The 24,449-nt window shown below is 34.7% G+C and overlaps 1 protein-coding gene across 1 annotated transcript in view; it reads right to left on the reverse strand.

The window, feature by feature from the left end:
• Positions 1 to 24,449, reverse strand: part of ETNK1 (ethanolamine kinase 1) — a 65,639-nt gene that overhangs the window by 29,959 nt on the left and 11,231 nt on the right. Inside the window, exons 2-3 of the mRNA XM_003265594.3 lie at positions 16,364 to 16,623; positions 1,384 to 1,524 (exon numbers count right to left, since the gene is read on the reverse strand). Coding sequence (XP_003265642.1) covers positions 1,384 to 1,524; positions 16,364 to 16,623 — 401 coding nt within the window. The remainder of the gene's footprint in view (positions 1 to 1,383; positions 1,525 to 16,363; positions 16,624 to 24,449) is intronic.

Consider the following 24,449-nt stretch of genomic DNA (forward strand, 5'->3'; position numbering starts at 1 on the left):
AGTTATGTTAAAAACAGAACTATTATAGAAATTGCCACACAGTAGTGAGACTGTGAAGGGTGGGAGACAGCATGGTAAGCTGGACTAGAAATCGAAGCTTTTTGTCCTATCCTCATCTATATCGATTATTATCTATACTTGTATTAATTTGATTAAAAAATCAAAGGAAACAAAATTGGGCTACTACCACTAATTCCTCAATAACACCAATCAGGCTTACAAAACGGCTATACTCCTTCCCTCCTTCCCTTAATACTTTAAGTCATGACCTCTTGATTCTTTCTCCAAAGTCTCTCAAATTACTCCTTGCTTCTCCATTAACAGTATAATACAGATTCTTTTTACATTACTTAATTTGCCTGTTCAGGTGGTTTCTACCTATATTTTCCCCACTACTGTATTCTTCTCTACATACAACTTCCATAAGTAATCCTCATAATGCTCTTTTCAAAATGGTATGACTGGTCAAAAACGCGGTGTTTTTTTTGTTTGTTTGTTTTTTAAAGGTAGTGTCAAATGAAAATTGTGGGATTCAAAGGATTATAAAACTTATAATCATGAACAAACAAAATGGAATAAAAGAAACACAAAATCTATTTAATATTTTAATTGTGTTTTATGTTCTAGTTGTATTATTTTCTATTGGGGCAAGGGTTTTCCTCCTATTATTTACCATAGTACACCTCCAGCTTTTCCAAAGAATCATTAACCTCAAGGATTTAAAGTATACCTTGGAGAGCCTAGGGAAAAAATATAACTCAAATAACCTTCTTTGAATAACAATAGTAATTTTTAAAACAGCAGCTACCTCAACACATAAGTGATGACCAGGCACTGTTTTAAAGAACTTTACATATACTATCTCAATCCTCACAAAAACTCTATATGGTTAATATACTACTATTGTAATTTCCATTTTATAGATAAGAAAACAGTTAGGTTAAGTTTCCTAGTTGAGTGAGTTACACAACAGAAATGTTAACTAGCAGGACTGAGATTTAATCTCAGTTGGGCTCCAGGCTCTTGTGCTCTTATTCTATATAATACTAGACTTGTCTCTCAACTCTGCAGTACCTTAAAAAGTCAAGAAAAATCTTGCTTCACCATTACCACCTACCTCTTTATTTTTAAGTGGTGTTCCCCTACTTCCACCTCTGCCCCTTGCTGTTGTAGGGCATATTTTTTGGGAGGGGACACTGAGGGGGATGGAGAGGCAGTTATTTCTGTAGTGCTATCTGACAGCCAAAGAATCAATGCTTATTTTACTTCAATGCAAAGAAAGAAAACCAGATTTTATACAATGAAACTTTACAATTACCTTTGAAACCCTATCATAGAGCAAAGCAATGTAAAACATAATTTCAAATGTAAAAATAATTTTACCTTTTATTAATGTCTTCATCTGCAAATCCTGTGGGAATGAGAGAGAAATACTTTCCCATCTTTAGCCAAAGATTAGATTTGGGGATCCAGCCATTGTGTGCATGAATAGCATGGATTTTAGCAAGCTGACGAGCTATTAGCCTGTTTAAAACAAAACCGCATAAAAAGAAAAACTTAAGTATCATAAAGGTCATGTCTCCTGACAAAGATTCTTGATGAAACTTTAGTCAGTCTCCTGAATCTTCTTGTAGACCTACCTGTGCTCTCTCTTGTAAAAACCAGTTTTAGCAAGAACCCTGCTGAGTCAGTTTAGCAAGAGTATCCCCACCCTTGATATCTGATCAGGTTCCTTATCCTTCACCATTCCCCAAATTAATTACTCTGATTACTCTGGCCATCTTCAGCAAGAACCATTAGGTTGTTTTACCCAGAAACCCCTTACCCTGATATTACTCTTAATTTGCTATCCGCCAACCCTGACCCTGCTCCTTGGGTATATGTTCCCACTTGCTCATACTGTATTTGGAGTTGGGCCCAGTCTCTCTTCTCCAATTCCAAAATCCCACTGCTGTGGTCCCTATACCTATATCTCAATGATTCTGAAGAAACTCAGCCTTATCATGCTTTAACAAGTATCACTGAATAATTTTTTCTTTAACAGTTATGGTGCTGTGACTCAGAATCAGATTCATCACTGGACCCAGGACCCTATGTTTGCACCTTTGAATTCACTTCTGACTGATTAATAGGGATCCACTGGTGAGTCAGATTCCTGAACCACTGAACATCCATTGAAGCTGGCAAGAACTCTGATACTTAAGATTGAGTGTACTCTCTGAAAGTAGATTGGAGTCCCAGGCTTCTTTTGAAAGGTACCTCCTAGGCTGGAGGTCCTTCTTTCTGTCTCTCTTTGAAGCCCCTCTGTTCTCTCCATTGGATCCTGCTTCTCCCATGTGAACTTCTCTGTCCCCTGAAATCCCTCTTTTTGCACCTTGACTCTACCAGCTCTGTCTACCTAGTTCTTGTTAGCACGATTTTCCTAAGGAACTTCAAAACAAATTATACAGGCTTAGGTACTAACGAAACTCTGATTTAACTGGCCTGGTGTGCAGCCAGGACACTGAGATATTTAAAACCTTCCCAAGTGATTTTAATATGCAAAAACATTTGAAAACCACTTAAGTAAGGCCCATAGAGAATCTAGTTGTATCAATCCTTAAATAACACATTTTTATTATTACATTTCTATACTATTGTGAATATTCTTGTTTTTATCTCATTCCTAGTAACTAAAGAGTCCTGATTTTCCTTTGGAGAAACTTCTATCCCTCTTACTTTTAGTTCATGTCATTATTACAGAGTTGATCTCAATCCTAACTGCATCCCATGTGCATCACTCACTTCAGTAGTAAGTGAACATATGACCCTGACTTGCTCAGAGCATTCTATCATTCAGGCCACAGTGACTGGTTCAGCACATATTACCCAAGTTAAGCCAGAGACTTAATCCTAATTTTGTTGAAGCTATCAACTTTGTCTGAAGCTATTAGAAAATTAAGAAAATTTTCCCCTTGGGGTGGTTAAACCAGTTAGAGAAACCTACTGATTATTATTATGGATAGTCCTAAGGAAAGTTTGTGAGAAAAAGAAAAAAAAGGTAAAAGAATAAACAGAATAAAGTGATATTCCTAATGACATTGTTACAGTCCCTGGATTTACCCCATGTTTGAACTCAGTATTCTCAATTACAAGTATCAATAAATTCTTTCTCCTTTATGTCACTGTAAATTGTCAAATTATCATCCTCAAGCAACAGTATTAGCCTCATCTTTAATCCAATACATTAAAATATTAAAATCCATAACCTTTTTATATAAGTGTACTTTGCTTCATACCTCTCAAACAAATGAGTAAATAAACATTTATTTTTACAAACTAAGTCATTTTGAATGACCCTCCCTAAGACCATACACTCATGTCCACAAGAACACAGAAAACAAATCTATTTTTATGTCAGTCTCATATATACACAGAAAGCTAAGCCCAAATGAACTGTGGTACTTAAGCACCAGGCAACTTGATGAAAAGGCCAGGTGGTGATAAAATCAAAACAAAGGAAAGTGCAAATGCATGCACGTACGCACATGCACACACAGACATACACACACACACACACACACAGTAAGCCAGTTAAAACTGGTTTTAAAACTTCAAAGAGGGGGAAATAAAAAGCTCAAAGAAAGATGCAATCTGTGTTACAAGAAACACAAGGGGCGATCTATGTCAACAGAATATTATATCTTAGAAATATTTACTGAAATGAAACAGATGATTTAGGAGGGGGTCACATGTATTTAACTCTAACAAATTTTATTTGCTTTGGTTTTTTAAAATAAATGAATAATAATGTCATTTTTAATAGTTTTACCCCAGGGTTTATATGAGACTCTGATTTGGGGTCTCTCACAAAACATAATTTTTCCCTTTGCAAAGGGGACACACGTGCTGGAACTGTCAGAACTCCATGACTTCTCATCTGCTCCATGCTGGATTCAGAACAGGTATGAAGAGAGGCAAGCGTCTGGGAGAGCAGAAGGCCCATGTCACTGAAGGGCTCGGCACAGTAGTTCTGCTTTCAGTGAATAAGCAAAACTTAGGGAAGTAGTCATCCAAGTGCTGCAGTTATTTGGAAATGTTTTCCAAACAGTCTCTTTAGAACTAAGCCGTTTCTGCTCTTCTGATCTGAAACAATCAGTGTAAGCTTCCTGAGATCAGAAGACAAGGAGGCCCTGCACATCACACGGATAAAGTCAGACAACTATAATACTTTTGCTGCCTCAAGTTGTTTTTGAAATAAAGTATTTTGAAGTTCATGAGAATCATGCTGCAATATGGTCATTCCAGAGCAAATATATATTTCAAGATGAATCTAAAGCAGTTTTTAAATTACTTGAATTTTCTGTGTATTAAAAAAATGTAATCTTAGAAGCTTTCCAGTTACTCAGCTTATAGTAACTGAAATGACAATTCTACTGTAAATACTTAAAAAATGAATAATACAGTATGGCCACAACTCCAAGGGGCATTTACAGGTTAATGAAATTTGTTGAACATCAATAGCAGTTAGAAGAGAAAGTATTAACTAATTTTGAAAGTCTTGCCTTTTCTAGCAAGAAGGTACCTAACGAGCTAAGCTAGGATTTGAACTGATAATGTGATGCAAAGGCCAAGTTGTATCACTATAGAATACCCCTATAACGCTGCACAAAATTAGTTGGGTTTTCATTGTGACTTTGCCACTGTATTTGCATTGTGAACTTAAACAAATAATTCATCTGGTTTTTGGGTTTCTTACAAGGAAAGCGAAATATTTGGCCTGTTATATAGTTTTGAAGTTATCTTTCAGATCTAATGTCATATGTCCCCAAACACCAGGAAAAAAAAATTAACATCTACAAAAAATTTGATCTATTTAAACTTTAAAATTCAATAATGACAATATGAACTTCACATTCAGATTCATATACAACTATCCTATAGGCTAGGCATGGTGGCTCACGCCTGCAATCCCAGCACTTTCGGAGGCCAAGGCAGGCTGATCACCTGAGGTCAGGAGTTTGAGACCAGCCTGGCCAACATGGCGAAACCCTGTCTCTACTAAAAGTACAAAAAGTAGCCTGGTGTGGTGGTACATGCCTGTAATCCCAGCTACTCAGGAGGCTGAGGCAGAAGAATTGCTTGAACCCAGGAGGTGGAGGTTGCAGTGAGCTGATATCATGCCACTGCACTTCAGCCTGGGCAACAAGAGCGAGACTCCATCTCAAAAAAAACAAAAATAAAAAATAAAAAATAAAAATAAAAAACCCCAAATATCCTATAGACTAACTTCCCATTTCACACTAACTTCCTACAAGTTGGCCGGGCGCAGTGGCTCACGCCTGTAATCCCAGCACTTTGGGAGGCCAAGGTGGGTGAATCACCTGAGGTAAGGAGTTCGAGACCAGCCTGGCCAACATGGTGAAACCCCGTCTCTACTAAAAATAGAAAAAATTAGTCGGACATGATGGCACGCACCTGTAATCCCAGCTACTACGGAGGCTGAGGCAGGAGAATCACTTGAACCCAAGGCGGAGGTTCAGTGAGCTGAGATCTCACCATTGTACTCCAACCTGGGCAACAAGAGTGAAAAACTACGTTTCAAAAACAAAAACTTCCTACAAGTGACAATAGAAAGATTAAATGCACACAAGTCATGGAGTGACAGAGGTAAAATTTTTCCAACTACAGTGATTTTTATTAAAAATGTATCAAATACAATTATTCCTTTGAACAAATTTCTAAAATTATAGATAAAATGAGAATTACTTTTATATAATTTTAAAACATCTGCCACATAAGATGATATATTGTTGTTATTTAAAATGTTAGTCAGCATCTTCCTATACAATTCAAAAGAGAATAGCAATAATAATAATAAAGATTGCTTTATTAATACAATTGATAAATACAACCACTAAGATATCCTTCAAGGGACAAAGACTATGTCTTATTCTTTGATCTGTTCTTGTGGTCAGAACTTAGAGGAGGTACTTAACAGGTATTTTCTAAATTAGAGTCAGTTATCTTAGCAACAGACCTGGAATACATTTAGAAATTCACCATAAGACCAGAGAAGTCTTCCAGTATTAGGTTTATTGTCAGGGGGATTAAAATCTATTTTGGATTTTTAATAATCTCATGTACTAATAATTGTAACAAAAGTAATGTTTTCTTATACAAAAACCAAATGAGCATCCATTTAAAATACCGTTGATTCTTTGATAATAAGGCCACATCATCTTCTTCTCACACTCCAGAATTCAAGCCAGTATCTACAGGTCTCAGAATTACTGGTCTTTTTTATCTTTTATATAACAAAATTAACATGTAAAGTGTCTTAGTCCTTTCAGGCTGCTTTAACAAAAATGCCATAAACAAGGTAGCTTATAAGTGACATAAATTTCTTTCTCACAGTTCTGTTCCTCACAGATGGAACCGTCTTGCTGCATTTTCACATGGTAGAAGGGGCAAGCAAATTTCTTTGGGCCTCTTTTATAAGGGCATTAATGCCATTCATGAGTGCTCCACCCCCATGACTAATACTGCCAAAGGGACACACCTCTTAATACTATTTCACTGGAATCAGGTCTGAACAAAAGGTTTTTGAGGGGACACAAATATTCAGATCATAGCAGAAAGGAAGGAAGTTCATTTACAACACAAATCTTCTCATGGAAATAAGTATACTTCAATTGTAACCATGGCAGCCACCTATATACTTAAAAACTAGACTTTGTGAAGAGATTTAAAAAATTAACCACGGCCTAATTACAAGTTCCATACTCATCTAAAATTTTTGATAAATAAGGATTGAACAAAGCATGAAATTTGTAAAGAATGATTTTAAGAAAATTTAGTTTTTACTAAAAATCGAATTCAGCAAAGTTGCAGAACAGAAAATCAACACGCAAAAATCAGTTGCACTTCTACGCTAACAATGAACAATCTAGAAAGGAAATTAAGAAAACAATTCCATTTACAATAGCATCGAAAAGAAATACATACTCAGGAATAACCGTAATTGAGGAGGTGAAAGACTTGTAAACTGAAAATAATAAAACATTGCTGAAAAAAGTTAAATACACAAATAAACAGAAAGACACCCCATGTTCATGGATTGGAAAACAGTATTGTTAATATGTCAATACCACCAAAAGTGATCCACAGATTCAGTGCAATCCCTATCAAAATCCCAAAGGCAATTTTTGCAGAAAAAGAAAAAGCTATCCTAAAATTCATGGACTCTCAAGGGACCCGAGTAGCTAAAATAACATTGAAAAAGAAGAGTAAAGTTGGAAGTCTTTCACTTCCTGATTTCAAAACTTATTACACAAAGCTACTGTAATCAAAATATTGTGGTGCTGTCACAAAGAAAAACATATAGATAAATGGAATAGAGCAGAGAACCCAGAAACAAACCCAGAATTATACAAACAGTATTCAACAAGGGTGCCAAGAACCTTAAATGAGGAAAGGACAACAATGGGAAGAGAAGAACAATGAGGAAAGGACAACAAAATGCACTGGGAAAACTAGATATCCACATCCAAAACAATGAAGCTGGACCCTTTCCTTACACCATATACGAAAACTAACTCAAGATGGACCAAAGATCTAAATGTAAGAACTAAACTATTAAAACTCTCATGAGAAAACATAGGGGGAAAGCTTCATGACACTGGATACTTGGCAATGATTTCTTGGATATGACACCAAAAGACAGGCAACAAAAGTAAAAATAAACTCTACCGCATCAAAATTAAAAACTACCCACCAAAGGACACAATCAACAGACTGAAAAAGCAACCTACAGAATGAGATGAAATATTTGGAAATCATATATTTAACAAGGAGTTAATATTCAGAACATACAACAAACTCCCACAACTCAACAACCAAAAATAATAACCCCATGAGAAAATAGGCAAAGGACTTGAATAGGTGTTTCTCTAGAAAAAGTAAACAAATGGTCAATAAGCATATGTTCAACATTACTACTCATCAGGCAAATGTAAATCAACAGCACAATGTGATATCACCTCATATCCATTAGAATGGTTACTACAAAAATAAAATAACTGTTGGTAAGAATGTAAAGAAATTGGTGCCCTTGTGCACTGTTGATGGGAATATAAAATGGTGCAGCTATTACAGAAAGCAGTATGGTGGTTCCTCAAATAATTAAAACCAGAATTACCATTATGATCTAGCAATTCCACTTCTGGGCATTCATCCAAAAGAACTGAAAGCAGGGTATCAAAAACATATTTACATATCCATGTTCACAGCAACATTATTCACAATAGCCAAAAGTGACTATAGCCCAAGTATACACCCATGGATGAATAAACAAAATGTAGTATATAAATACAAAGGAATATTATTAAGCCTTGAAAGAAAAACAAATTCTGACACATGCTATACAACAAAGGTGAACCTTGACATGTTCATGCTAAGTGAAATAAGCCAGTCGCAAAAAGACAAATATTACATGATTCCACTAACATGATGTACCTAAGTAGTCAAATTCCTAGGGATAGAAAGTAGATGATGGTTGCCAGGGACTGGAGGAAGGAAGGAAGATTTGTTGTTTAAAAAGCATAGAATTGGCCAGGCGTGGTGGCCCATGCTTGTAATCCCAGCACTTTGGGAGGCCGAGGTGGGCAGATCACCTGAGGTCTAGAGTTCGAGACCAGCCTGGCCAACATGGTGAAACCTGTCTCTACTAAAAAATACAAAAATTGGCAGGGCGAGGTGGTGGGCACCTGTAGTCCCAGCTACTCGGGAGGCTGATGCAGGAGAATCGCTTGAACCTGGGAGGCAGAGGTTGCAGTGAGCCAAGATGGCACCACTGCACGCCAGCCTGGGTGACGACATGGCGAGACTCTGTCTCAAAAAAAAAAAAAAAAAAAAAAAAGGATAGAATTGTAGTTTTACAAGATAAAAAAAAATTTTAGGAAATTAGTTGCACAACCATGTGAAAGCAATAACACTACTGAGCTGTACATTTTAAAAAATGGTTAAGATGGTGACACTGGAGCCAGAAAGAAATTATTTAGGCAGATAGTGAGGGTAAAGGAGTTCTCAGTAAGGGCTCCCTTTTAATAGAAAGCAGCCCCCAAATCACTTCTAACAAAGAGCAGCCTGAAAATTCAAGCTGCAGATATATATAAGCAAGCTAGAAGCTTGCATGAGTGAATGCCGGCAGCTGTGCCAATAGAAAAGGGCTACCTGGAAGCCAGGTATGTTCAAAATGGAGCCTCCATCTTCCCTTTTCTTTGTCACCATGTGTCCAGTAAAAGAAGCAGGCAATATGGCACTGGCCAAGTAGAGAACCATCCGCATAATAAAAGATTAAAGTGGGGCCACCAGCTTCTACACGCTTTATGCAAAAGGCACGCCTGGTCCGACCAATCTTTCGTGCCCTCTGCAAATCAAACACTGCCTCCTCAAGTCAATCTATAAAACCCTGTGCATTTCACCACAGAACTGGCAACCCATTTTCGCTGACCCCTCTCTGCACAGAGAGCTCTTCTCTTTGTTTTGCCTGTTAAACTTCCGCTCTTAACCTCACTCTGGTTGTCTGCATCCTAGTTTTCTGTAGTTGTGGGACAACCAACCTCAGGTATTACCCCAGATAAAAATGCTGCTTCAATGGTAAATTTTATGTAGTATTTACCATAATCAAATTTTTTCAGAACAACTATAAACAAATCAAATTTTTATTAACTAAACAAAATGCTCATTGAAAAAGAAAAGGGTTCTTAAAAACACTTAATCAAGTATACCTCAATTGTTTTCTATTAGCAAATATTATATACAACAGAAAACGGTATATTTTTATATTTCCTATTTATTTAAAAGATTATTTTTAAATGTTTATTTTTTATATAGTATATTTGCTGACACAAAACATAAGCAAATCAAATCCAACAATATATAAAAAGAAGTTATACACTGTGACCAAGCGGGATTATCTCAGGTATACAAGGCTGGTTCAATATTTGAAATTAATTAATGTAATCCATTACATTAACAGACTAAAAAAGAAAAATCACATGAACCTATCGACATGTGAGAAAAAGCATTTTGCGAAATCTAGCACTCACAAAAACTCAGCAAACTAGGAATAAAGAGAGAATATCTTCAATCTGATAAAGAATATCTACAAAAAAACTACAGCTAACATCCTACTTAATGACAAGTAATTTGAAGATTTCCCACTAAGATCAGGAATAAAGAAAGAACATCATTTTTCACCAATCCTTCTTAAACACTGTACTGAAAGTCCTAGCTAACGCATTAAGACAAGAAAAAAAATAAGAGGTAAGAAAAAAATAAAACTGTCTTTGTTCACAAATAACATGATTTTCTATGGAGAAAATCCAAAAGAATGGACCAAAAAAACCTCCCAGAATAAGCAATTATAGCAAGCTTGCAGGATAAAAAAAATGTGAAAGTCAATTGCTTTCCTACATACCAGTAATGAATAAGTGAAAACTGAAAGTAAAATGCACTCCTTTTACAGTAGCACCCACAAAAATAAAATCCTTAGGTATAAATCTAACAAACTATGTACAAGATCTATATGAGGAAGACTATAAAACTCTGATAAACCAAATAACTAAATAAGAGATATTCCATGTTCACGGATAAAAAGACTCAATACTGCCAAGATGTCAGTTCTTCCCAATTTGATACACAGATTCAGTGCAATTCCTATCAAAATCCCAGCAAGTTATTTTGTGATATTGAAAAACTGATTCTAAAGTTTACATGTATACTGTATCCCAAATATACACAATTACTATTTGTCAATTAAAAATTAATTCTTAAAAAGTCAATTTTAAAATGTAAAAAATGAAGTTTATAGGGAGAAGCAAAAGGCCCAGAATAGCCAACACAATATTGAAAGAGAAGAACAAGTTGGAGGACTAATGCTACCTGACTTCAAGACTTACTATAAAGCTATAGTTATTAAGGTAGTGTGACATCTGCAAAAGATTTGACAAACAGATGAAGAAACAGAATACAGAACCCAGAAATAAACCCACATAAATCAGTCAACTGATTTTTGAAAAGGAGCAAAGGAAATATAATGGAGAAAAGATAGACTTTTCAATAAATTGACTTTTTAAAAATGACACCAAAGGCATGATCCATGAAAGGAAGAACAGATAAGCTGGACTTCATTAAAATTTAAACTTTCTCCTCTGCAAAAGACACTGTCAAGAGAATAAAAAGATAAAGCACAGACTGGAAGAAAATATTTGCAAAACCCGTATCCAGTAATGGATTATTATCCAAAATACACAAATAGCTCTTAAAATTCAGCAATAAGAACACAAACAACCCAATTTAAAAATGGACCAAATACCTTATCAGACATTTCATCAAAGATACACAGATGGGTAAATAAGCATATGAAAAGATATTCCATATCACATATCAGGGAAATGCAAACAAAAACAATAAGATACCACTATACATCTATTAGAATGGCCAAAATCCAAAACACTTACAACACCAAATGCTGGTGAGGATGTGGAGCAACAGCAACTCTCATTCATTGCTAGTGGAAATGTAAAATGGCACAGCCATTCTGGGAAACAGTTCGGCAGTTTATTACAAAACTAAACATACTCTTACCATACAATCCAGCAATCATGCTCGTCAGCATTTACCCAAAGGAGTTAAAAATTTGTTTGTCTACATTAAAATCTGCACAGGGATTCTTATAGCAGCTTAATTCATAATTGCTAAAACTTGGAAGCAACCAAAATGTCCTTCAGCAGTTGAATGAACAAAATAGATTTGGTGTATATCCAATGAAACATTATTCAGCACCCTAAAAACAAATCTGCCAATAAGCCATAAAAAGACATGGAAGTATAAGTCAAAGAAGCCAATCTAATGAGGCTACTTAATTAAATGACTCTAAATATATGACATTCTGAAAAAGGCAAAACTGTGGAAGCAGTAAAAATATCAGTGGTTGCCACTGGTTAAGGGGAAAAGAGGGATGAATAGGCAGAGCACAGAGGATTTTTTTAGAAAATGAAACTCCTCTGTATGATACTACTAACAGTGGATACATGCATTATGTATTTGCCCAAACCCACAGAATGTACATCACCAAGAGTGTACGCTAATGTAAACTGTGGACTTTGGGTGATAATGGTGTATCAATATAGGTTTATGTATTATAACAAAAGTACCACTCTGATATTGATAATGGGGGAGGTTATCTGTGGAGGAAGGAGGGGATCTGGGAAATCTCTGTACCTTCCCCTCAGTTTTGTCGTGAATCAAAAATGCACTAAAAAACTAAAATCTTTAAAAGGAAAATCTCTTCTTTCAGATAACTTAGCATTATTTAATAACCATTAATTTCTGTTTTGTATATATAAGGTAATTAAAAATCTTTAAAAGATATCTGATTTTCACTATCATATATTGGTCCTTCTCCTACCTTGTCTCAGTAAGCGAGGTTTTACTACAGTAACATCAAGTCAAATGCTGCTTTAAAATTCCACACTCATTAAAGCCAAATGTTTCAAACCCTCAAGGCTTCAGAGAATTCCTCAAATATTCACTAACACTAATTGTTACTTCTCTTGAAAGCTTTTAAAAAATTTAATATACTCTAACAATAACAAAAATATTTTGAAACTGAAAAATAATCTTTAATCTTACCATCCCATAGTATTTCATTTTTATATATCCCCTTTGAGTTTTTGCATGAGCAAATTACTGCCTAATTGTAGCCACAGTTAAGCTATTTTTTAAGCTGATTTTTTCCTGTTGGCCCTGCATCAGCCATTTTGCCTGTATTAGACAATAGTCAAAAAGTTACATTTCAACAGTAGCATAATTCTCCTTTGTGTTGAGGTACCTTAGTTATATCTGAATATAAGAGACTTCTAATTGTTGCTGCCAGAAATATAGCATGTAACTTTCTTTTGAGTTATTATATATTGTCCTTTTGATTTCCAAAAGAAAACACTACCAATTTTACATGCACACAACCCACAAGGTGCCAGTTCCACTACAGTACCCTCAGTATGCTCTTCGATAAACTTGCAACAATTGATTTGAAACTGCATTTCTTCCATTATGTCTGTCACTGGGTGGTTTGTCATTAAACTTCAGCTAGGTTCTTGACAAGAGGCAAATTTCTAAGAAATATCTGATGAGAAATTTGAAAAAATTTCTAAACAGTTTTGAATTTTACAAAATTTTCTGAAGGTGTCCGTAATAACTGATTGCTACAAAAAAGTTCAAATAAAACAGAGAATGATAAATTTCCATAAGTGGAATTACCCGTCAGGCACTACAGCTCATTGTCTTTACCTATACCATTCCTCATCTCCTACAAGCTATCTTGTCCTTTAAAGTTCAGTTCAAATGTGATCACAGTGAAACATACTAATTTCCTATGTATGCCCAAAATCTACTACCTGTACTTTCTCTGAAAGCCTTTTCTGTTCTTCTTTGTACAATATTTAGGTCATATTTCCCCCAAGGTTACTGTGTCACAAATGGTAAATTACTAAGACAGCAAGGACAGTTTAGATTCTTCTTCCTCCCCCAGACTAGTCCAAACATAAACATAAGCTTTTTACATTCAAATGAGATACCTTCGTCATAATCATAATATAAGCATACAGCTATGGTTGAATGAGCCAATTCAAGAAAGTACTGTCGGCTTTGATCTAAAGCGCTAATCAACATTTACTGATTAATCAGTCCAGATCATTGCATGCATATTATTAGGCTGACCTAACAATCAATAGTGTCTTAAAAGTTTATGATTATATTCAAACATTAAAGCTCGTAAGGATTAATCAAAATGTGACAACTAACCCCAAATTGTCAATAAGTCCCTATTAAATTAAAATCAAAGATTCTTTTTAACCATAGAATATAAAATTCATTTAAAAGGGGCTAAATAAGCACATCATCCCAAATTTACATCTTTAACCTCTTCTTGGGGCTCCAGACCATCGTCTACTGATTTGCTTACTTGGTATTTTAGAAGTATTTCACTGTACATATTTGAAAACAATGAAACCACACTCCTGTTTAAAATCATGTGTAATTCAGATGTTTTGTTAATCAAAACTTGCTTTTCCCTCCCTTAGCTTTTCTTTTCGTATTTTCTGTTTTATAATGACTAAGACCTGCTTAACAATAAGAAATGCCATAGGAATTAGAATACAATCTGAAATAAATTTAACAGCAAAACAAATTAAATACCAAATGTTACTATTCATAATGCCAACTAACAATATCCTATCATACAGGGTTCTTCAGTGTCATCTTCTTTTGCTTACTTTCTCAGCCTCCACTCTGCTTCTCCTCTGCAAAATTGTGGGGCAATTCAATGTATCACTTATTACAAGTCAGCTGTCAAAGAATTCAGAGTATTGATGTTTGGTTTCTAACACAGTAGATTCTTTTTATGAAATGTGTATATGCCTACATTAGTATCACTTACACATATTCTGAGTAAATCTAGGAAGGGGGGTAATGAAAAGAAGTTGGTTAATGGGTACGAAAGTACAGTTAAATCAAAGGAGTAAGCTCTGGCATTCAATAATACAGCAAGGAAATTATAGTTAACAATAATTTATTGCATATTTCAAAATAGCTAGAAAAGAAGAACTGTAATGTCCCAACACAAAGAAAAATGTTTGAGATGATAGATACACCAATTACTCTAACTTGATCATTATACAGTATATTCATGTATCAAAACATCACATGTATCACAAAAATATGTACAACTATGATATATCAATAAAAAATATATTTTTAAAAAGATCTAAGTAGAGAAAAAATAAAGGCTTTGGCATTTTGGAAAGAAATAATAAGTAAGTAGATCTAACCAAAAAGTATAGAAAAGGATATTTTTACTGAAAACATGTTTATAACATTGTATCAAATACCAAAGTCAGCCTTGACAAACCTTCACTGTTCTTGATCAAAAACTATAATTATTTTACTTTTTCTATTTGAGTTTACTGAAATCAATCAATCATGTTTTACTCTCTGCTTTAGTTACAAGGCAACTCATGTGGTCCTTCTCTAGGAACTTCATGAAATATGTTTTTATATATATACAAACCCAGCTTTGGGGGGATCCAATTTATGCATCTATTAATTTTTAATGCTGTTATATAGGTATTTGTCAACCACTGTGAACAAGATTGAGGATTTATAAATATATGCAAGCCTAAGACCACGAAACAATTGACACACAGTAAACACAAATGTATTAATCAGAATCTTTTAATACATCTAAAGACTAGACTCATGTAAAAGAAGAAAATATATGTGATGGCTAAAAACTAGGGTTTGAACAGATTTCTATGACAAAATATTTTAATATATTATTTGATATAGGTTTACAATAGGTAAGTGATACTGGTACATTCCGTTTTTGTCAGTGTATTAACTTAGCAAGTCTTAACCTACGATCCAGGGAGCCCCTGGCCATCCGAAATCCTTTCAGGAGCTTTGTAAAGTTGAAACTATTTTCACAAGACATTATTTACCTTTCTCACTCTCACTCTCTCACAAGTGTACAGTGTACTTTTCAAGAGGTTACATGATATGTGATAATTTCATCACAATGATAGCTAACAGGACATGTACTTGATATTCTTGTATTCTAAAAAATTTGTTTTAATATCTAATATGGTAAATATTGATAAACATTAATCAAATATTAAAACAAAGCTCTTTGTGCTCTCAGCCTCAAAGAGCTATAAAGAGGTCTTGAGACCAAAATGGTTGCGAACTGCTGGTCTAACCTATGAATGCTATTTTCAAATCCAGAACATTTTCTAGAGTTTTCAAGAGCAGAAAGAGAATTTTTAAAGTTGGCAATTTTGGAAAAATGATCAAGCATATGTGACGTTATTCTTTATAGAAAACATAATATATTAAATTAAATAATGAATAACTTAAAGAACAAAGAATTGTTAACCAAATCAATAAAATTTTAATAGGCAAGAACTCTGAAAACATGAACAATTAAGTAATAAGCAATTGGCAGTAAGAAATGTATAACACTTCAACTCAAACACTAACTAGAAAAAACTAAGCAGAAGCCTTGACTCTCTGCAGCCAGTTAATCCAAAAGCTCTTGTAGTTTTTCATTTGCAAAGAGTCAACGATGATAAACTGCAAATATAAAGAAATTTACTTCTTTCTTTTTAGGGAAAACAAGAACAAAAACAAAAACCCTAGCTAAAGAAAGTTTCTAAGTTAACCAAATAGTTGCTCAAAGACAATGCAATTTTAAAAAATATTTCCTTAATGCACTTAAATGCCCATATTTTTCAAAAGGAAAAATTCAGAAAAGAAAATGTACCTGAAAATGGCTGGGTTGCAGACATGCTTTGGATCCAATGCTTCTCCTTGTATAAATTCATAGCATAGTCCATTATTGAAGGTACAGTAGAGTTGTGGTGCACACCCATGAGCCTGCAAGACTCGAAAACTCTTTACTTCCTCATCTCGATCGACTAATAACTCAGTCTTATTGCCATAAATTCTCACCAGGACTACATCCTCCATGGTGTTTCCCACGTAACAGCCAATAAGTTTATTTGTGATTCCATCTGTGAAGAGCTGCCAAAAATTAAAAAAAAAAAAAGAATGGGAAAAAAAAGCAATTACCTATCTTTAGAGAACAGAAGATAAATTGAAAATCATGAGGTAAATACTAATTAAAGAAAACACCAACTTCTTCACATAAAAGAACCATCTTTGAACACAATTTTATCTAACATCTATAATTTAAATTCTATATTTAAACAAAGAGGACCACCAATGTTAACATATCGCCCTTAATTCATATAACATGCCTTCCTTGATCCAAAGTGTTAATTATCCATTCTGTCTTCAATATTTCTTTTTTTTTTTTTTTGAGACGGAGTCTCGCTCTGTCGCCCAGGCTGGAGTGCAGTGGTGCAATCTCGGCTCACTGCAAGCTCAGCCTCCTGGGTTCAGGCCATTCTCTTGCCTCAGCCTCTCCGAGTAGCTGGGACTACAGGCGCCCGCCACCACGCCCAGCTAATTTTTTGTATTTTTGGTAGAGACGGGGTTTCACCGTGGTCTCGATCTCCTGACCTCGTGATCCGCCCGCCTCGGCCTCCCAAAGTGCTGGGATTACAAGCGTGAGCCACCGCGCCCAGCCCAATATTTCTATATAACTTTTTTGATACTTGCCATTTCTCACAGTCTGCCTTGTATCACAATCTTTGCACGTGTGTGTGTGTGTGTGTGTGTGTGTGTGTGTGTGTACACATACAGGGAATCTCTCTTATGTCCAACAGATTGGAAAGTCTCTGAGAATGGGAACACTGCCCTATTCCTAGTATGGTTCATTACTTATAGAAGTCCTTAACAACGTTCATAGATTTGTTAATAAATATACAAATACAATCTACCATAATTTACATTATGGCAAATCTCCAACTTACCAAAAACTCAATTTTATATATTAATTTTAAAGATTATCTAACATAACATGCATTAAACACTGTGTTATACACTCAGAGTATAACAGTTTTGACTATTATAATTTAACCACTTTGGCTATAAACAAAAACGCAACCTTACAGGAAGAAAAAAGAGGTAAGTAGAGATTTCTATGGTATTTTTAAAATGAGAATTTTGGGGCTTGTCAAGACCTTTAAGTCAAGTACTTCAAATCCTTTTTAAGATCTGAGCACAGACGGTGTATTTCAAAAGGAAACAGGTGATTAGCAATACTAGTTATAAAAGTCTATTAAAAATTGTAATTTTCATTTTCCTCTGTATTAATCTGACACTAGAACTAACACTTCACTTCCATTATAATTCAGAACTTTGGAAGGCTCCCAAGTGGAACAAAGAGAGAAAAGAGGAAAGCGAAAGCAAGAATTCAGAACATTTTTTTTCATGTCAATGGGGCAAGAATAGGAAAAAAGAACAGAAGTTTTAAAAGTATGTATATACATTTAACTAATGCTTAAGAAAGAGGGTAAATATTTCTATTTCAATTAGATTGATATGATATTTAATGACATATGAAAAAAGATGTGAAAGTATTTACTGAAACTATTAATAATATACAACTAACCAGTGTTTATATAATGGTTTTTATTATATATGGGGCTTAGCTGTTACCTTTATTCACATAATGCAGTAAAGCTTCATGAACTAGTATAAAGGGACTTATTTTGAATATCCCCATCTTTTAAAAATGTGCATACTAGTGTTGCCTGCCACCGAGATTTCAAAAAGACTGTATGAAAGACACTGTCAGGAAGAATATATACTTAAAACGACTATTTTTTTATCATAACCATAATTTTATTAAAATCTGCATTGAAAAACATGTTATTTCTTATCACAATGCCACTATCAATTCACACATGCTGTTCTGTAACTTCTTCATATGTCATAGATAAAATATTTCAAATACGGCAATAAAGATCGAGAAACCTTTTAACATTGTGAAATGCTCATAATGAAAGAAACTCTAGGCTCCTCAAACTCCAGAAATCATCATCTCCATTTTCTGAATCTTCACAGCAAATAGTAGGTACTTAATACTTAAACACTAGAACTCGTGTAGTTACCAACATTAATGTCTTCATCTAGCTTATAAAAATTGCATTCTCTTATTCTTGCCTATAATGATTAAACATATCCCTAAATTGACCATGCTATATTATACATTTATTTGTACAAACATAAAAAGATGTGTGCATTTAAGGGCTGGAGACAAATATGATTACTCAATACAGATTACTGAACACTAATTAAACATTTATAAAGATGACAGAGTGTCACGACTCCAATGACCCTAGCCCTAACTTTCTGTATTGCAGCAGCTACCTAATTGGAAATGAAATGATAGGCAAAGAAACCGCTATAATAAAAAGATACGTGAATAATATAATCCGATTTATCAAAATATTTTATGTATAAATATTTATTTGTATACAAAGATACTAGGTAGTTTAAATCTTGTTTCTTTATTTTCTTGTTTCTATATAAGTAATTTAACCTTTTTTCTTTTGGCTTATGTATGTTTACTAACTTGTATTTTTACAGCAATGAACCTGGTTTACTAGTGGAAAAAATAAGTAGCAAAACAATGGCCTGGCACTCACTAGGCCTTGAAGTCATGCTGAACATAAACAGTTTTACAGAACATCAACATTCAACATTAGACAGGGTTACTCTGTGATCATAATGGATCAAGAAAACAACAAAACCACTCTGTAATCATGTCTGAAGGTAGAAAAAAATAGGAACTTTGTCCAAATGACGAAAATTACCAAATACCTCCTTATCCTGGCTAATATGAGTGACTGCTGCTCTTTTCCAGTCAAACTTTGGCCCTGCTTCATTTTTTCAGCCTTCTAGGTACTATTAAGATACCCGTAAGTCATAGGCTTGTCCCACTTCCTTCCTGACACCATCCAATCCAGAGAATACCGTTACCTCGAACCCTCCCCCAAATCCAGACAAACCCTCCACCAGACAAATCCCCACCATTCTCAATGTAGTTCTCCCTTACTGCAGTGAGTAATAAACCCAATTTCTTCAGCTACAGATGAGTTTCTACTGGTCTCTGGCTGGAGAACAATGACTTCAGTTTAAAGATGTACAGGTAATACTTCTTACCTTTGCATTGTTCCCACCTCATATATAAACCACAAGTAACTCAATGTGCTGAACCATCTAAAATATACTATTAAAATACACTATACACACTCTAGCTATGTATACTATATTAAATATATACTAGAAATATAAAATTCCACCTCAGTAGAGTTGAGACAAAATATAAATCTTAGTGAGCTCCTTTTAATGGGGTTTATCCTGCACTATTTGTCAAGTATTTCAGATAGTAGTAGTTGAGAGGATGAGCTACAGAGCCAGAGTTTGAGTTTGAATCCCAGCTTTGTTACATACAAACCAAGTAACCTTAGGCAAGTCACTTACCCTGTGTGTCTCTATCTCATATATAAAATCAGCATATTAGAATCTACTTCTTGCATTGTTCTGAAGATTAGTAAGTTAATATGCATAAAAGTACTCAGAACAGTGCTTGGCACACAGTAAGCTTGTAAATGTAGCCAATGATACATTTAAATTTCAATACAAAACAGCAAAGTAATGATGAAATTATAAAATAATAACTAAGACCAAAATATATGTTAAAATAATATTTAAAAACAACAATTTCAATATGTCTCTAAAAGTAGCTTAAATCCAAATAGCTAAATGTTAAATATCATTTCTGGGCAAATTCTCTTTCACATCTTAAAAAAAAAAAAAAGGCTTTCAATTTAGTTAGAAATGCCATTCAACATTACTTCTCAAGTTAGTACTACCCTATATGTGTTTGGTTTTGCATGACGAATTATATCCTGTTAAACTTTAATCCCTAAAATGTATACTACTAAGCTAGTAAATTTAGCTACTAATCACTTCTAATCTTTAGTTTAAATATTCACAGCTTTAAATACTAGGGAAATTAATAATGGATTCTCAATTTGTTTTTTTGCCTTACCTCATCACATAATTTTTAAAAACAACATCTATATTGGTTAAAAATACAATTTAAACTTACCCTTTAACAAATTCCAACACCCCAAGAGTCTACTTTTTAATTGCTTAATATTGGTGAAGTTATCACTGTTACTCTGAAAATTGGCAATTAAAATAGAATTAAGCATTTATCCTACATTTTCTACAAACCATATTTCATAATATCCAAACCGCTCTAATTAACGAGAGAAAGTTATCTACCAAAGAACTCCAGTTGACAAATGTGGAAGATACAACAGAAAAAGTATTCAGGAAACAATCTTCAATGAATAAAACCATTAGATGAAAGATTGATAGGTAATTTTATAACGGTAGGAGTCATCTGTCACCCCCTGATTTCATGAAACAACCTGACATGTTATACCTTCTGATGTGATGCAATATGAAATACACTGCACTACCCATGATTTGAAATCTAATCAAGCTTCTAGATCTTCTTTTTTTTTTTTTTTTTTTTGACAGGGTCTCACTCTTTTGCCCAGGTTGGAGCGAAGTGGCACGATCTCGGCTCACTGCAATCTCCGCCCCCCAGGTTCAAGTGACTCTCCTGCCTCAGCCTCCCAAGTAGCTGGGATTACAGGTGCCTGCCACTACACCCGGCTAATTTTTGTATTTTTAGTAGAGACTGGGTTTCGCCATGTTGGCCAGGCTGGTCTAGAACTCCTGATCTCAGGTGATCCACCCACCTCGGCCTCCCAAAGTGCTAGGATTACATGTGTGAGTCACAGCGCCCGGGCAGATCTTCCTATGCTTAAGAAAATATACGGGTTAAAGAAACACCACATGGCTGGCCACGGTGGCTCATGCCTATAATCCCAACCCTTTGGGAGCCAGAAGGATCACTTGGGGTCAGGAGTTCAAGACAACCCTGGCCAACGTGGTGAAACCCCGTTTCTCTAAAAAAAAATTAAATTAAAAATTAAAAAAAAAAAACACCACAAAGAAGAACAACAAAAAATATACAAATCCAGAATGTAGGTCTTTTTACACAAACGCCCCACCAATAAATAGTCAATAGCATACAGTCTAGTTTAAAGAGGCTTATGAAACTTATACAAATGCATGGATCTAGTTTGTTTCCTAACTCAAACAAATATGTATAAAAATACTTTTTGAGGTAAAATTTTATTATGAACTGGGTATTCAACAGTACTTAGATATTACTGCTAATTTTGCTCAGTGTTATAATGGTGCTGTGATCATGCAAAAAAAACAACTTTTTATGTTTACAAATTTATACTGAAATACACAAAGACAATGACAAGGTCTGACTGAGACTTGCTTTAAAATACTTTAAAGGGGTTAAAAAACAAATGAAGCAAATATGGATTCTGGGTAATATATGAATATTTTATTCTCTCAATTTGAGTATGTTACAAATTATAGTTTTTAACTTGCATGATACAACTAATCAAAGCATAAGTGAGGAACTCTAGAGCTTCTATTAGAGAATTACAAAATATAAAAGCATCAATGAGAAATTCTAGAGTGTCTATTAGAGAATTACATAATATAATATAGCACAAGTATATAAGATTCACTTGCTAGCAGATTCCAAAACAAATAAATGATAAAACTTAAAGTCATGCCTGTGATCCCAGCACTTTAGGAGGCCGAAGCAGGCTGATCACTTGAGGTCAGGAGTTCGAGACCAGCCTGGTCAATATGGTGAAACACTGTCTCTACTAAAAATACAAAAATTAGCTGGGTGTGGTGTTGCAGGCCTGTAATTCCGCCTACTCGGGAGGCTGAGGCAGGAGAATCACTTAAACCCAGGAGGCAAAGGTTGCGGTGAGCCAAGATCACTCCACTGCACTCCAGCCTGGAAGACAGCGCAAGACTCCGTCTCAAAAAAAAAAAAAAACCCACCTTAAAGATAGGTTAAAAAGGGGGAAAAAATTTAAAAGGTCCAAAGGTCCAAGTGTTTTGAGATGGAAAAATAGATTATGTGGCCATGTAGCCCACCCACTTCTAGAGGCCAACTTCTTTCTCCTTCCCTTCTCTGCCAAATTTCTTGCAAGAGAATTTTGTATTGAATTATTTCCACTTCCAAACCTACCATCTGCTTTTTTTTGTAATTTTTATTTTTATCAATCAACAGTAGACCTCCCCCTAAACTACTTTTCAACTCTCATGCTATTTAATTCCTTATTTTTAAATACCATTCTTAAACTGCTTTTCTGTAAAGTCTACACATTATCTGAGACTTCTTATAAGACTGAGCTTTCTTACTTTCTTCACACATAAACACTCTCTCACTGTCTCTGTCACTTCTCCTATCTTCCTTTACCCAATATAAGTATATTAGATTTTTTATTTTATCAATCTTCAATTACACTATTTTGTACACATCCTTCCAAACCCCAACATGAGATATACTGTAAATTTCATTTCCTGGATAGTTTGTTTCCTCTTTAACTAATAACTAGCTTATTTTCTATTTGCTTACTTTTTTATATACCTATTTGTACTCTCTATATTAGTGACTTTCAAATTGGGCTATAAAGCCCACAGGGAATGGGAATAGGAATCCAAGTGAGCAAAAAAGCTCTGCTATAACCCCAACACATACAAAGGCACATGTGCACATATACTACACTACCACCATCTTGCCCTCATTTATTTCACATATACATACACTTGGGGATAAGATTTTACTTGAACAAAGAATTCTAACCCTATAGAAAAGGTTGAACATCACTGATAAAAATCATCTAATGGGCCACTTTCACTCTTGGCCAAGGCAAAGTAATGGGGACAGGATTTCACCCTTTTACTTGAAACAACCCCTCTCCCACAAATAAAAACCAGACAAAACATAAGAAATGACAATTTTTAAGACAAGGGACTTTAGAGAGAACAGTGATCTCTGAGAGATGGGAAACAAACAACATGAACTCTATGACTACCCCAGCTTAATGTCTTGAGAGAATTCTCAGGTCCCAGCAAAGGGAAAGAGAACCCAGATGGAGCTTGTGTGGACTTCATTAATTGAGATAAACTGAACATCGGAGGATGTCAAAACAGCTAGAGTATGCAGGACAGAGTATTAAAGCGGAAAGACAGGGAGATAGAAAGGAGAGAGCACTCTAGAGGATCTGCAAATGGCCCCACTGTATCCCCTTGGTATCCGAGGGGGATTCGGTCCAGGATCCCACCCCCACAACAATGCCAAAATCTACAAATGCTCAAGCCTGTTATATTTTGTTTTAAATTTTTTTGTTCATATTATTTCACATGTTCTGAAAGCCTGTTATATAGAATGATGTAGTATTTGCACATAACCTATTTATATTCTGCCATTTACTTTAAATCATCACTAGATTACTTATAATACCTAATACAATGTAGATGTTATGTAAATAGTTGTTATACTGTATTAAGGAATAATGACAAGAAAAAATATCTGCATGTGTTCAGTACAGAAACAACTATCTTTTTTTTCTCTTAATATTTTCAATCTGCAGTTGCTTGAATCCATGGATGCAGAAGCCATGGATATGAAAGGACAACTCTATATGCTGCTTACAAAAGACATAGAGAAGAAAGCTGAGGTAGCTATCTCATATAGAGATAGACCTTAATGTCACATTAAATAAATAAAATAGACCTTAATGTAACATTACTAAAGATGAGGGACATTTTATAATGACTAAGGGATTGATCCACCAAGAAGATATAAAAATTCTAAATGTGCATGCATCCAACAATACAGCTTCAAAAGATATAAAGCAAAAACTTACAGAATTAAACAAATCCCATAATAAATGTAGGAAATTTGAGCACACCATTCAAGACCTCATTTTAAATTTTTTAATGCTTATAGATGACACTATTTTTTCCAA

The sequence above is a fragment of the Nomascus leucogenys genome, chromosome 23 (assembly GCF_006542625.1).
Source record: "Nomascus leucogenys isolate Asia chromosome 23, Asia_NLE_v1, whole genome shotgun sequence".
Taxonomy (NCBI): domain Eukaryota; kingdom Metazoa; phylum Chordata; class Mammalia; order Primates; family Hylobatidae; genus Nomascus; species Nomascus leucogenys.